Source organism: Schistocerca piceifrons, chromosome 1 (assembly GCF_021461385.2).
Source record: "Schistocerca piceifrons isolate TAMUIC-IGC-003096 chromosome 1, iqSchPice1.1, whole genome shotgun sequence".
In the NCBI taxonomy this organism is placed as follows: Eukaryota; Metazoa; Arthropoda; class Insecta; order Orthoptera; family Acrididae; genus Schistocerca; species Schistocerca piceifrons.
In genome coordinates, this window is record NC_060138.1 from 911,654,853 (window position 1) to 911,669,088 (window position 14,236).

The 14,236-nt window shown below is 43.7% G+C and overlaps 1 protein-coding gene across 1 annotated transcript in view; it reads right to left on the minus strand.

The window, feature by feature from the left end:
* The window catches only part of LOC124794922 (G-protein coupled receptor Mth2-like), a 128,506-nt gene that overhangs the window by 16,051 nt on the left and 98,219 nt on the right, over positions 1-14,236 (minus strand). Inside the window, exon 5 of the mRNA XM_047258631.1 lies at positions 5,449-5,639. Coding sequence (XP_047114587.1) covers positions 5,449-5,639 — 191 coding nt within the window. The remainder of the gene's footprint in view (positions 1-5,448; positions 5,640-14,236) is intronic.

The following is a 14,236-nucleotide window of genomic DNA, read 5'->3' on the forward strand; positions in this document are numbered from 1 at the left end:
CGACTACGAATGAGAAGTTCTTTGCGTGATTTGCTGGAAGCTCTTCGTTCAGCCTATCAAACCGCGGGAGTTAGCAGCCCTTTTTGGAGCCGAGTTATCTCTACAAGGCTGAATACACAGCTGAAGTAGTGTTCAAACAATGATAACAGGCAGGTAGACCATCCATAGCGGTGTTATCACCGATGACAAAGTACAGAGGGGATAACCGCTCGTAGGAAATCCAACCTGGCTGTGTTCTAGATACTATACTGCCCGACAAAAAATTAAGAGTGCGGAAGACATGGTCGCCTGCCGAAGTAAATCCGTACACGTACACACCATTGGCGGGTATGGAAATGATTAAAGCTGCAATTCTTTGCGACACTGAGAACAGCCACTAGTGTGCTTTAGTGTTGTTGCCTGGCCCTTTAGAGTATACAAGGGGCCGTGAACAGCATCAGATTTTGAGTGATCACTGAGAGGCACAGACGCCGCGTACTGGTGAGACACACCGTTATCAGTACTGACAGTTTGAAGGATATTTGATTGTGGGTCTCCATTTGGCTAGCCGGTCGAATCGTGTTGTATTCAGATATGTGGAGCATTTGGATGTGACAATGGGCGAAGGTTTGACTGTATTAGAAGTCAGGGCAGGCACAGTCGTCGTCGTCTTAGTCAAGGGTTCCAGTCGACCACGTCTCAAGGGAGGATCGCCATATTGTGCAAGAAGCACATTGTAACCCCTTCCCATCTGCGCTTGTCATCCGAGAACAAGTAATACACTCCCGCCAGCGTTCTGTGTCATTCCTTACAATGAGTCTGAAGCTAACAGCAGCCGGACTAGTGTGTCAGTTGGTAGTTGGTTGCAGATGCAACATAGCTGTTGAGAACCAGTTCATAGATGTTGACCACTGATGGGATCGTGTATATGATTGGTGTTTACTCCCCCAGCGTCAGTTAAGGCCTGAAGATTGTGTACCGAATCACCGAAACTGGTAGCTATATACACTCAAGCGCCAAAGAAACTGGTATAGGCATGCGTATTGAAATACAGAGATATGAAAACAGGCAGAATACGGCGCTGCGGTCGGTAACACCTATATAAGACAAGAGTCTGGCGCAGTCGTTAGATTGGTTACTGCTGCTACAATGGCAGGTTACCAAGATTTATGTGAGTTTGAACATGGTGTTATAGTCGGCGCACAATCTATACGACACAGCATCGCCGAGGTAGTGATGAATTGGGGATTTTCCCGAACGATAATTTCATGAGTGTACCGTGAATATCAGGAAACCGGTAACACATCAAATCTCCGACATCGCTGCGACCAGAATAAGATCCTGCAAGAACGGGACCAACGACGACTGTAGAGAATTGTCCACTGTGACAGAAGTGCAACCCTTCCGCAAATTGCTGCAGATTTCAATGCTGGGCCATCAACAAGTGTCAGTGTGCGAACCATTCAACGGAACATCACCGATAAGGGCTTTCGGAGCCGAAGGTCCACTCATGTACTCTTGATTGCACGACACAAAGCCCACTCCTCATCTGGGCCCGTCAACACCAACATTGGACTGTTGAATGACTGGTAACATGTTGCCTGGAAAGACCAGTCTAGTTTCAAATTGTATCACGTGAATGGGCGTGTACAGGTATGGAGACAACCTCATGAATCCATGGCCCCTGCATGTCAGCAAGGCACTCGTCAACCTGGCGAAGCTCTGTAATGGTGTGGGGAGTGTGCAGTTTCAGTGATATGGGACCCCTCATACGTTTAGATGGGACTGACAGGTGACACGTACGTGAACATCCTGTCTACCTGCAGCCGTTCATGTCCCCTGTGCATTCCGACGGACTTGGGCAATTCCAGAAGAACAATGCGACATCCCATACGCCCAGAATTGCTACAGAGTGGCTCCAGGAACACTCTTCTGAGTTTAAACACTTCCACTGGCCACCAAACTTCCCAGGAATGATTATTGAGCATGTCTGGGATGCCTTGCAACGTGGTGTTCAGAAGAGATCTCCACCCCCCGTATTCTTACTGATTTATGGACAGCCCTGCAGGATTCTTGGTGTCATTTCCCTCCAGCATTACTTCAGACTTTAGTAGAGTCCATGCCACGTCGTGTTGCGGCACTTCTGCATGCTCGCGGGGGCCCTTCATGACGTTAGGCAGGTGTACCAGATTCTTTGGCTCTTCAGTGTAATAAATAACGCTGAATGGGTGGCTGAAGGTTGTTGCTTTCCCTTACATAAGTTAACAGCCGAAGTCCCTCAAACTTCACTCAGAATGATAAACGTACAAAAACTAGGGAATTAGCGCCCCACACATGGGTTGCCAGTAACGCCAGAACAGAAACGGCTACATTTGAAGTAGTTCCGTTATCGTGGAGCATGGACTGTTTATGAATGGCGTCATATTGTGTTCAGCGATGAATCGTGGTTCTGCATTGTCGCTGATGACCATCTTCGGAGAATATGGTGGCGACCTGGTAAGAGGTCTCATACTTGATAATGTTTTGGAGAAGCACAGCTATGTTGCTGCTGGTGTCAAAGCGTGGGGAACCATCAGGTATGACTTCAGATCAAGGCTGATAGGGAATGGGGAAACTTCGATGGCACAATGATGCGTCACGGACATCGTGTGTCCTCATTTGACAGTGAATTTTTTGCTACTTTTCAACAGAACAATGGTGGTCCACACGTGGCATGTTTCTGTATCATGTTGTTTTCCTGTGGGCAGGAAGATCGCCAGATCTGCCTCCTATAGAACGTGGATGGGACCAGCTTGGATGTAAACCCTGTCGCAGTGCCAGTGTGCAGTATATCAAGGAGCAATTACAACAGTTGTGGACTAGCCTGTCTCATGAAGGGAGGCAACGGCTTTGAAACACTTTCCAACTGGGCAAGTGAGCTTATACTGCCTAGTCGCTTGTAAATGAGACTCGAGTTTACTATTACTGGAATATCACAGCCTCTCGACCCAGGATGTTTTCTTTAGTTTCTTCCTCTGTATGCTTTAAATATCTGAAAGGCAGTGTATTTGGCCATGTTAGTTTAAATGTGATTGGACGATCTTTTGCTGTTTACGTCGTCTGTAAAGGATTTTGTCGTCGTAGTCATGTTACAAGGCTAGTTTGATGCTTCCCTCCTCGTTAATGTATCATTTGCAAGTCTTCATGGAACGATGCCTATTTACCTCGCATTCAGCACCACACACACACACACACACACACACACACACACACACACACACACACCTCTAATTCTTTTGGAAAGTATAATACTAGTGTAACGAGACGTTTGCTACTCTTACAGGTGACGTAGTAAGCAGTCTATTAGGTTATTTTGAATGAAATGATCCGCACTGGGTGTAAAATATTTTTATTCAAAGTCGCTACTGGTTTCGCTTTAGTTGAAGACAACCGTAAGTTATCTGTACAAAAATCAATGAAGAAAAAATATTTTACAAAGAATTCTTAACAATGGACTGAAGAATAAAGGTATATTGAAAAATGGTATCGTATAACAATACCTGAGAAATATTCACATAGATTCTACTTAACAACTCGTAGCGAAGAGGGAACTGACTGACAGCCACTCCCTACCATTCACGCCAAGTTATAACCATAGCGCATTAAAGGCGGTAGTCCAGAATTAAAATGAAAGTTATCGAGTAGAGCCTAAAGAAATAAAACTTGGATACAGACCATGTAGACAAAAAAAGTTATTGGCTAGTAACACGCCTAAGCAATTTCAGTTTTAACTATGGACGATCACTTATTGTGCTATGTTTTTGTAACTTTACGTGAATGATGGGGAGTGGCTGTAAGGCAGTACCTTTCTGCTATGAATTGTTAAACAGAACCTCTGACTACTTTTCAAGCATACGTTACTATTTCGAAATATCCCTTTATTCTTCAGGCCACTGATAAAGAAAAAAAATTTACGAAAAATTCTTAATTTTTGTACTGATCACCTGAGGATGTGTCTTCAACTGATGCGTAACCGGTCGTGACTTTGAATTAAAAGTCTTATCGGCACTGCCTGTCAGTTCATTAAAGATGTGAAACTTTGGCTGTGCTTGCCCGCAGTTTAAAATAACGTATCGCACGCCGGCAACGAAAGTGACAAGAGTAGGAAATGGCAATTTTTACTTTTTGTCACTGAAAAATACGTTTCAAGTGCCCCAGTGCGAAAAAAAACGTCACATCTCTATCTCGAAAATTGTCCACTTCAGCACAGTTGTGTCAGCTTTGTTGCATCGTACATCACGCTTCGCCGCGGTAAAACAGCATCGCTTATTTTTGGCAGGTGTGCATGGGACGCTCAACAAGAGCGACATATTCTAAGTTGTGAAACCTTTCATGTGTGAGATAAGTTGTATGTAATTTTTAATATAATTGACTATGACAACGTCAGTATCTTACATTACAGCATCCTTCAGACATGTATGCCTAGTTGTCTGAAGGAACAGGCACCGGTTTGACTGTTAAAGCTGCTGTAAATAATACGAAATTTCGTAAGCTGCAACATACAAGAAAATAAATGGAAATTTCTGTTATAAATGAAGTTCATATTGAGTCCCTTTATCGATGAAAAACGTATTCCTACGTTATACAAGCCCATTTTCGTAAATTGTATTCCTTAAATTTTACCTAATTGGTATTCCTTATTAAATTGTATAAATTTTTATATGTTACAATTTGGCCTTTCGTATTTTCTAATATAACAATTTCGTATTGGCAGATTAAAACTGTGTGCCGGACCGAGACTCGAACTCAGGACCTTTGCCTTTCGCGGCCAAGTGCTCTACCAACTGAGCTACCCAAGCACGACTCACGCCCCGTCCTCACAGCTTTACTTCCGCCAGTAAAGCTGTGAGGACGGGGCGTGAGTCGTGCTTGGGTAGCTCAGTTTGTAGAGCACTTGCCCGCGAAAGGCAACGGTCCCGAGTTCGAGTCTCGGTCTGGCACACAGTTTTAATCTGCCAGGAAGTTTCATATCAGCGCACACTCCGCTGCAGAGTGAAAATCTCATTCTGGAAATTTCGTATTGGTTTTCATTGTTTGTAACTGAAGTACTTAGTTTTACGTGGAGGGGATTCGAATGTCGTATTATATTACAGTAAGTAAAAAAAAAGGTATTTAGTGTTAAAAAGTGGCAGAATTATTGCACTAAAGGTCGTAACAAACAAAAAGGTTTAGAAAAATCAAGAACAGTAACAACTCAAAGAATTAATAATTACCTGGTAACACTAGGGTCGACGAGAGTAGAACTACATGTCCATTTTACTGTTGTATAGGTTACAAGGAAAACTGCTTACTTGAAATTCAAAGGACGCCTATACTTCTTCAATGTAAGTTTTGTGGAATTCTGTAAGTCGATTTTTGTCATATATGGCATTTTTGAGTTGTCATTGTTATGGCCTGGGTGAGATAGGTTAGCGTACGTGGTGTACTCACTGCTGAACCAGCAGCTGCTGGTGCCGAGGTTGGGCTTCAGGAAGGATGGCGGCACGCTGGGCCGGATGTCTGCGAGCAGCGTGATGATGAGGCACAGCAGCGGGAAGAACCACGCGAACACCGAGTAGCCGACGAAGACGCGCCGCTGGTCCGCGTCCTCTCGTGGGTATTGCCGGCTGTTCTTCACGCTCCTGCACAACAAGGCAAGGCTGGAGGGAGGTTCACACAATCGCTCCAACTCGCAATTAACTTCTCTGGGTACTCGCAACATGACACTGCTTCTTCAATAGTTTTCTTACAGAGTTTCGATCCCAGTGATTGCATTCTTTCAGCGCTACAGCCGGAGACAAAGCCATTGTGCAGAGTAAGTATAAGACGTCGTGGTCCCCTGACCTTCATTGCTTACATATTCCGCCCTCACAATCATATTCCGCACATCAAGACGCTTCATTCGAACTCGAACTCGATAAGATAAAGTCAATGTTGTATGAATTCATGTAAACGATATGCAAATAAAAAGTGCGCATTGGGGTTGAAATACTCGAGGCTGGCTTACACACATACATTACAGACACGACGATCACAGGAGCTTTTAGTTCGAGAGAGGCAGACCACACACTGGGAGGCCGGTCCCTTCAGAGGACGGGTCAACCTCGGCCACCTGTGGAGCAGACAGCGTGTGCCCGATTGAAAGGGGGAATGACCCCATGTTCGGCTTAAAAGCAAATTCCGCTACATTGTGTGGGAGCATCCAACCTACGCATTCTTTACACGTAGCACACAGTTTCAGAGATTTTCACAGGGAGACAGCAAACTCCAAACGCCGATACTACAGATTTCCGGATTGGTCGCCTTAAACGAAACGTCATTCTCCCGTTTTAGAAGAGCAATGCTAATTGGCAGACGATATTTCTGATGCCTTGAGCTGCAGGAGTAATGGAAGAGACCAAAAGATATACCCCTTCACGTCTGGCGTGGAGAGGCGCCGTTCCGTTGTCGCTCTTGGAGCAAGGAACAAGTCTCTCCTCAGTACTTCACTGGGATTGCCTTCTTTCAGCGCTATGGTTGTGTTATAACAATTTTGGAGTGCAAAGCGAGAGATTCATGTTCAAAACTTCCTCGTATCCATAAATATTAATTATTTTTTAAAAAAATTATGAACTTTCCATCCAGTCATTGACGCGTCTGTTGTTCTGCAGTCTTGGCAGTTGTCATATTATAAATTTCTTACAGAATATGGGTCATGTGGTAAGAAAATATTACCGTCGCAAGCACATGTGATAAATAGTGAGAGCAGGTAACATGCTGCACAGGCCTCTCACAGAAATGAAAACAACAAATAAACAGGTCTGAACTATGTTACAACAAAGGAATTTGGAAAGAATTTCCAAAACGAGGCACAAGAGTCATGTGCTACCAGTGTAGAACAAGTACGAGGTTCGTACGTCTGGAGGTCCCTTTCCTACACCTCGGTGTTGCAAACGGACGTTACATCATGACGTAGACACAATCTTGAATATAGCGAACAGACACATCAATGACCGGATGGACAGCTCATAATTTCGTGAGAAAATAGATAAAATAAAAAATGGGGGACGAGGGAGATGTACACGGATCTCCCGACCGTCAATCCGACACCGTCTCGACATAACCATGTCGCTGTGGCTATTAAACTTCTGTCGACGTTGCACATCTTGAGCTTGGACCGTTCACCGTTTCCCGTTTCCATTTCGATTATTTTTTCACAGTTCAGTTCACCACATGTCCGTTTTCATGATTGATGTGAGTTCAGTTTTTGACCGGCTATCCACTGGCCCATCTTACCAATAAATCTGAGGGGGTTGCAATGGGGAGTTTCCCTTGTTAGAAGAGCACACTGGTCAGTCTGGAGTCTAGTATCTCACGCCGCGGAAGTCGAACACGCGCCAGAACAAATGGACGTGGTCAGCCCATAGAGGGCTCCGCGTCCGCGGCGGCTATTCCGCGCAGCGGCTCTCGCGCAGCTAGGGCGCCACCGCTAAGCCACGTGCAGACAGCGGCCAATAGCCGCTCCCTCCGGTTTCGTATCTAGGGACCCGCTCTGCCCTAGTCCAGCCAGTCTGGTACTCGCTCTGGATTGAGTTTCTATCTCGGCGGTACTGAGCTCTTGTCGTTGCTCGTTGTTGACTTTTGCCTGGCTCTGGTTCCGAGTGGATTTACTGTTGGTGTTTGGTGTTGTGGTTTCTACAAACCTTCGTTGTTTATCTCTTCCTTGTTGTGTCGGTCATAGTCGGTCGTGGTCGGTTGTCGTTGGTCTGTCGTCCTACTCGTCCTTGTGTTTACCCGGTGGTGCGTGCTCCACCGCCGGCGGCTTCCCCGTCTGGCGGCTCCGGTCCGCAACCCAAGGCTTCCCGCAGTTGGTTGTGGTTACTACACGGAGCCCTATAGATGATGCAGAACTGGTAAGAGGCGCTCACGTGGCCCACCAGCGCTGCTATAATTTACAGTGCGTGTGCTGGTGCCAGTTGATTGTATGAAATCGGTACAGTAAGGCGATCGACGTGGAAACTTGACAGGATGGCAGGAAAGAGCTACCGCATTTGGACGTATCTACAAAGAATGGTGTGCCGTCCGCAGTGTAAGAACAGTAGGAAAGAAGTGTTGCACGCGCCACTACATCCATTCTCTGCGAACCGCCGAAGTGCATTGCAGAGTGTACCTCGCACAGTACCAGTTATTAGGGTCTTTTGCCCTTCCATTCGCATATGGAGTGACTGAATACCCCTGTGTGTTGTAATTAATCTTATGCTCACGATCCCTATAGGAGCAATATGTAGGGGGTTTTAGTATATTCCTAGAGTCATCATTTAAAGCCGGTTCTTTGAACATTGTAAGTGGGATATTTTCCTTCTATCTTCAGGAGTCTGACAGTTCAGTTTCATCATCATCATCATCATCATCATCATCATCATCATCATCAGTGACACTATCCCACGGGTCAAACAAACTTGTGACCCCACGATTTTAAACATGGATGACAGCAGCAACCTCAAATTTTCAATATATAAAGTTTGCGTAAGGTTAATATGGAAACCTTAACCCGGTTCCTATACCATTAAGGGTATCTTCTTCAGAAGCAAGTCACTTATAGTAAAAAATTGTAAGTTTGTGGTAAGATCTTATGGGACCAAACTACTTAGGTCATCGATCCCTAAGCTTACACACTACGTAATATATCTTAAACTAAATTACGCTAAGGACAACACAAACACCCATGCCCGAGGGAGGACTCTAACCTTCGACGGGGGGGCACTGACTGACAAGACGCCTCAGACCGAGCGGCTACCCCGCGCATTTTAAACGTTTTGTAAAAAAAGGTCTAGAATGTTAACTACTAGGTCACATTGAAAAGGAGAACATGAAATAACACTGCTACTTACATAAATTACATGACTTTAAATTTGTAAATACACGCGGTGAGCTAAGGAGCTTTAGTCCAGCAGTAGAAAATATGAAATAAAATCCGCCATGGGAACAGTAAACAAGTAAACAGGTACAGCTTGTTTAAAGAGCAGACATTAGACTGAACATCTGACAATCAGTTACGGTGTCAGGCGAACAAGCTGCAAAGAGCGCCACATAACTATGAAATACGTAACTGTTACAGTAATAGATCGGTATACTACATATTTAGATGTTTTAAACAAAATAATTTCGTGTTGTATAGAAAGAGGATTTGTGAAAGATACGAAAAGAACGAAATAATTTTTATAAAAATGACTACGACCGAAGGCAGCAAAATGAGCAAAATGATTTATTACACTTTTACATCTGTCCATCAGTCTCCATCTCACATAACATGTTACGTCCTCCCTACCAAGAAATCCTCAATCCAGTCACAAATTTCGTCTGATACTCCATACGATAGTACATTTCATAATAAGCTTTGGTATGGTAATGACTATGGGTTTCAAACGCAAAATACTGTCAATGCAGGTCCATCTTACGAAGTTTCCAAGCGAACACTGCGAAGGAAACTGCTGGGATTCGACATGTAGAGTCGGGTAGCTAATGAAAGGACTTTGCTCATAGCGGCACAAACCTGCATATGTTCAACAGACCAAACAATAAATGGGCAGTAGCGATTTAAGGCAACTAGCGCGCTCCGACAAGTAGCAAATATGCTTATTTTTCAAATGATGCCAGACATCTAGTGCACCGGATGGCGAATGCGTCGTTGACCTAGCAGGTCGTCGACGGTGTACTTCAGTAGTTCGGGTCTGAGGTGGTTTCTGATGTTTTGCTAGTTGTTTTGGCATCATCCCCTAGGCCCACGCATTCAACGTGAACCAGGACGTTTACTTCAACCTCTCGGTGATCAAATGTTCACTTCTCCTACATCTTCATTATGTGTGTGTTATGGGCCTCCCGTCTCGCGTGAAAACAGCAGTTTTCACACAGCAGCACGCACACTTCCCTGCTACGACCACCACTCATTCACTTTTTTGCAGCTGGACTGACCCGCTGAATCGACCATATACACACCACTGTCATTTAGCGGGCCAGTCCAGGTGGAATAGGTTGCAAGAATAGTCGTCAAAACAGGAAAGTAAGCGGGCGGCTTTGTAGACGTTCATGCACATCACGAAGGTGTAGGAAAAGGTCACCAGTTGAGGAGGTGGAGCAGATGATAAAAAAAATGTGAGGGGACCTAAGGTAAAGAAGTGACGCTTTCATCGATTCGAAGATTGATTTCAACAGCACACTGCTGGGGGTTGGGGGGGGGGGGGGGGAGTGGGACCTGTAGGATGTGGTGCGCCGTTGCCGCCTTTCGGCCTTTGGACTTACACACTAGTCGGTTAGTTATAAGGGCACCCCTCAGTTTAACTTGACTCCTAATTACGGAGCAACACGGCATTTGTCGCATCAACCAACATTGCCAGAGGTGAAAAAACTCTCAAGCGACTGAGGAAAACAGACGTGACGAAGTCGCGTCAGAGGTATGCGTCCATTTTTACGTAATTTGAAGGCTGTATGCGAGCTATTTCGCATTGTCTTATGGATAAAATACATTACTCCATACCTATGTTGGCGTGATCTTAGACTTGAGAAATTTGATGATGTACCATCGAAACACAAAGAAAGTCACCACACAACTCTGACTTCCATTGTTGTTGTTGTGGTCTTCAGTCCTGAGACTGGTTTGATGCAGCTCTCCATGCTACTTTATCCTGTGCAAGCCTCTTCATCTCCCAGTACCTACTGCAGCCTACATCCTTCTGAATCTACTTAGTGTATTCATCTCTTGGTCTCGCTCTACGATTTTTACCCTCCATACTGCCCTCCAGTACTAAATTTGTGATCCCTTGATGCCTCAGAACATGTCCTACCAACCGATCCCTTCTTCTAGTCAAGTTGTGCCACAAACTCCTCTTCTCCCCAATTTTATTCAATACCTCCTCATTAGTTATGTGATCTACCCATCTAATCTTCAGCATTCTTCTGTAGCGCCACATTTCAAAAGCTTCTATTCTCTTCTTGTCCAACCTATTTATCGTCCATATTTCACTTACATACATGGCTACACCCCATACAAATACTCTCAGAAACGACTTCCTGACACTTAAATCTATACTCGATGTTAACAAATTTCTCTTCTTCAGAAATACTTTCCTTGCCATTACCAGTCTACATTTTATATCCTCTCTACTTCGTCCATCATCAGTTATTTTGCTCCCCAAATAGCAAAACTCCTTTACTACTTTAAGTGACTCATTTCCTAATCTAATTCCCGCAGCATCACTCGACTTAATTCGACTCATTCCATTATCCTCGTTTTGCTTTTGTTGATGTTCATCTTATACCCTCCTTTCAAGACACTGTCCATTCCGTTCAACTGCTCTTCCAAGTCCTTTGCTGTCTGACAGAATTACGATGTCATCGGCGAACCTCAAAGTTTTTATTTCTTCTTCCTGGATTTTAATACCTACTCCAAATTTTTCTTTTGTTTCCTTTACTGCTTGCTCATTATACAGTTTGAATAACATCGGGGAGAGGCTACAACCTTGTCTCACTCCCTTCCCAACCACTGCTTCCCTTTCATGCCCCTCGACTCTTATAACTGCCATCTGGTTTCTGTACAAATTGTAAATAGCCTTTCGCTCCCTGTATTTTATCCCTGCCACCTTCAGAATTTGAAAGAGAATATTCCAGTCAACATTGTCAAAAACTTTCTCTAAGTCTACAAGTGCTAGAAACGTAGGTTTGTCTTTCCTTAATCTTTCTTCTAAGATAAGTCGTAAGGTCAGTATTGCCTCACGTGTTCCACTATTTCTACGGAATCCAAACTGATCTTCCCCGAGGTAGGCTTCTACCAGTTTTTCCATTCGTCTGTAAAGAATTCGCGTTAGTATTTTGCAGCTGTGACTTATTAAACTGCTAGTTCGGTAATTTTCACATCTGTCAACACCTGCTTTCTTTGGGATTGGAATTATTATATTCTTCTTGAAGTCTGAGGGTATTTCGCCTGTCTCGTACATCTTGCTCACCAGATGGTAGAGTTTCGTCGGGACTGGCTCTCCCAAGGTCGTCAGTAGTTCTAATGGAATGTTGTCTACTCCCGAGGCCTTGTTTCGACTTAGGTCTTTCAGTGCTCTTTCAAACTCTTCACGCAGTATCATATCTCCCATTTCATCTTCATCTACCTCTTCCATTTCCAAAACATTGTCCTCAAGAACATCGCCCCTGTATAGACCCTCTATATACTCCTTCCACCTTTCTGCTTTCCCTTCTTTGCTTAGAACTGGGTTTTCATCTGAGCTCTTGATATTCATGCAAGTGGTTCTCTTTTCTCCAAAGGTCTCTTTAATTTTCCTGTAGGCAGTATCTATCTTACCCCTAGTGAAATGAGTCTCTACATCCTTACATTTGTCCTCTAGCCATCCCTGCTTAGCCATTCTGCACTTCCTGTCGATCTCTTTTTTGAGACGTTTGTATTCCCTTTTGCCTGCTTCACTTGCTGCGTTTTTATATTTTCTCCTTTCATCAATTAAATTCAGTATCTCTTCTGTTACCCAAGGATTTCTACTAGCCCTCGTCTGTTTACCTACATGATCCTCTGCTGCCTTCACTATTTCATTCCTCAGAGCTACCCATTATTCTTCTAATGTATTTCTTTCCCCCCTGACTTCCATGAATTTTTTTCTATGGCCCTTTATAGCACTGATACAACATTCAGATGACTGATGAAACCACTAGAGCTGTCAACAACATACAGAGCTCATGATACTGATCATGAACTATAATACAACAAGGTAACTGGGAACAAAAACTATTTTAGATTAATGAAGAAAAAGATAAAGAACAGAACACCTATAAATAGATTAGGTCCGAAACAAAATTGCTACTTAATCTTCTGATTGAAGTATGGCTTCTATACGATGGCGAAATTGAACAGTAAGTGGATGCAGTGGTATCACCTGACAGACAGATCACCTGATGGTATGACAGCCCTCAGTGGCAATGTCCTGTTCTAGTAATTGTCACCTCAGAAAAATTAAGATACGGAACTGATCTCCTTTATAGTTCTTGAGAACGTTTCAGGTGAAGAACTGCGGTATGACAAATTATTTTAAAAAATAATTAAGAAACGGTTTCGACCGCGAAAAACTTTTATTTACAACAGTTGACGGTTTCGGTCAGGTGTTGTTACCCTAAGAACGTAAACTGCAGCTGAGTGTGCGGAGTAATAACACCCGCTCCGTTCACCGCCACCGCTTTCCATCGTGGTGCAAATAGTCTGAAGATGGTCACATTCAGACCGAAGCCGATAACAACTGCAAATGTTTTATTGTGATCGAGACTTCTCAAACCTTTATATTTTTTGTTGCAGGTCCACGTCTGTGTGAAACCCGGTGCTACAGTGCCCTGGCACGTCGCCAGACTAACCAAAAGAAAATGGCGCAGCCCACTGATAAAGTGAAGTCTCGTGTTGTAGTTCGTTTCGGCAGCAAGGAAAACAAAAATCCTGGGCACGCGTTCAGTTTTTTATTTTTGAAGTTATTAAGCATGCTGGTTACGTCCTACTCATTGCTTATTCCATAGATAAGTGTAGCGCACTATACTGTACCTTAACCTTAAGCCTGTTACAGCTGTCTCTGCCACAGGCTGCTCTAGTGGTAACAGCTGCCGGAAAGCAGAAAAAAGCGCTGACTGCTCACCTTTTTGTAGCTTGTTGTTTGCTACCTCTGTTGCTTTGTCACGCGTGTTAGTCTCCCAGAATTACAAAATAACCGCGTGCAAACAGCCTTGTAACGTCAGCGACTAGACTCCCAACGATGTAAGATTAGATGCGAATCAAACTGCTCAGTTTTCCCGCTAGACAGCACTACAGCTGCTACTCTCCAAGATGCTGCATCGAATTGTATGTAGACATACTTTCTTAATTATGTTACGACTGACGTCGTAGAACAATTCTCCGTTCGTCTGCAACGAATATTTCTTCTGAGAGAATTAGATAAAACCAAAATTATACCTATATTTCAATCGTAAATCAGAAATGGTTTAGCGAGTGTGGGTAATTTAGTCAGCTCATTAACAGATGAACCCTACAGTTAAAAAACAAATTTGAAGGCAGAAGCCTAAAAAAAATTATTATAGTAATTACAGAAAGCTTGCTAAAGTTATTCTAAGAAAACGTGATGGAAAGCAAAAGCCATTTGTGCACGTAGCAAATAATTGAATGTCTCATTTGCCTATTTTAATAACGCGCCGCGATTTATGTTGAAACATAGAGCATATATTTTAAGAA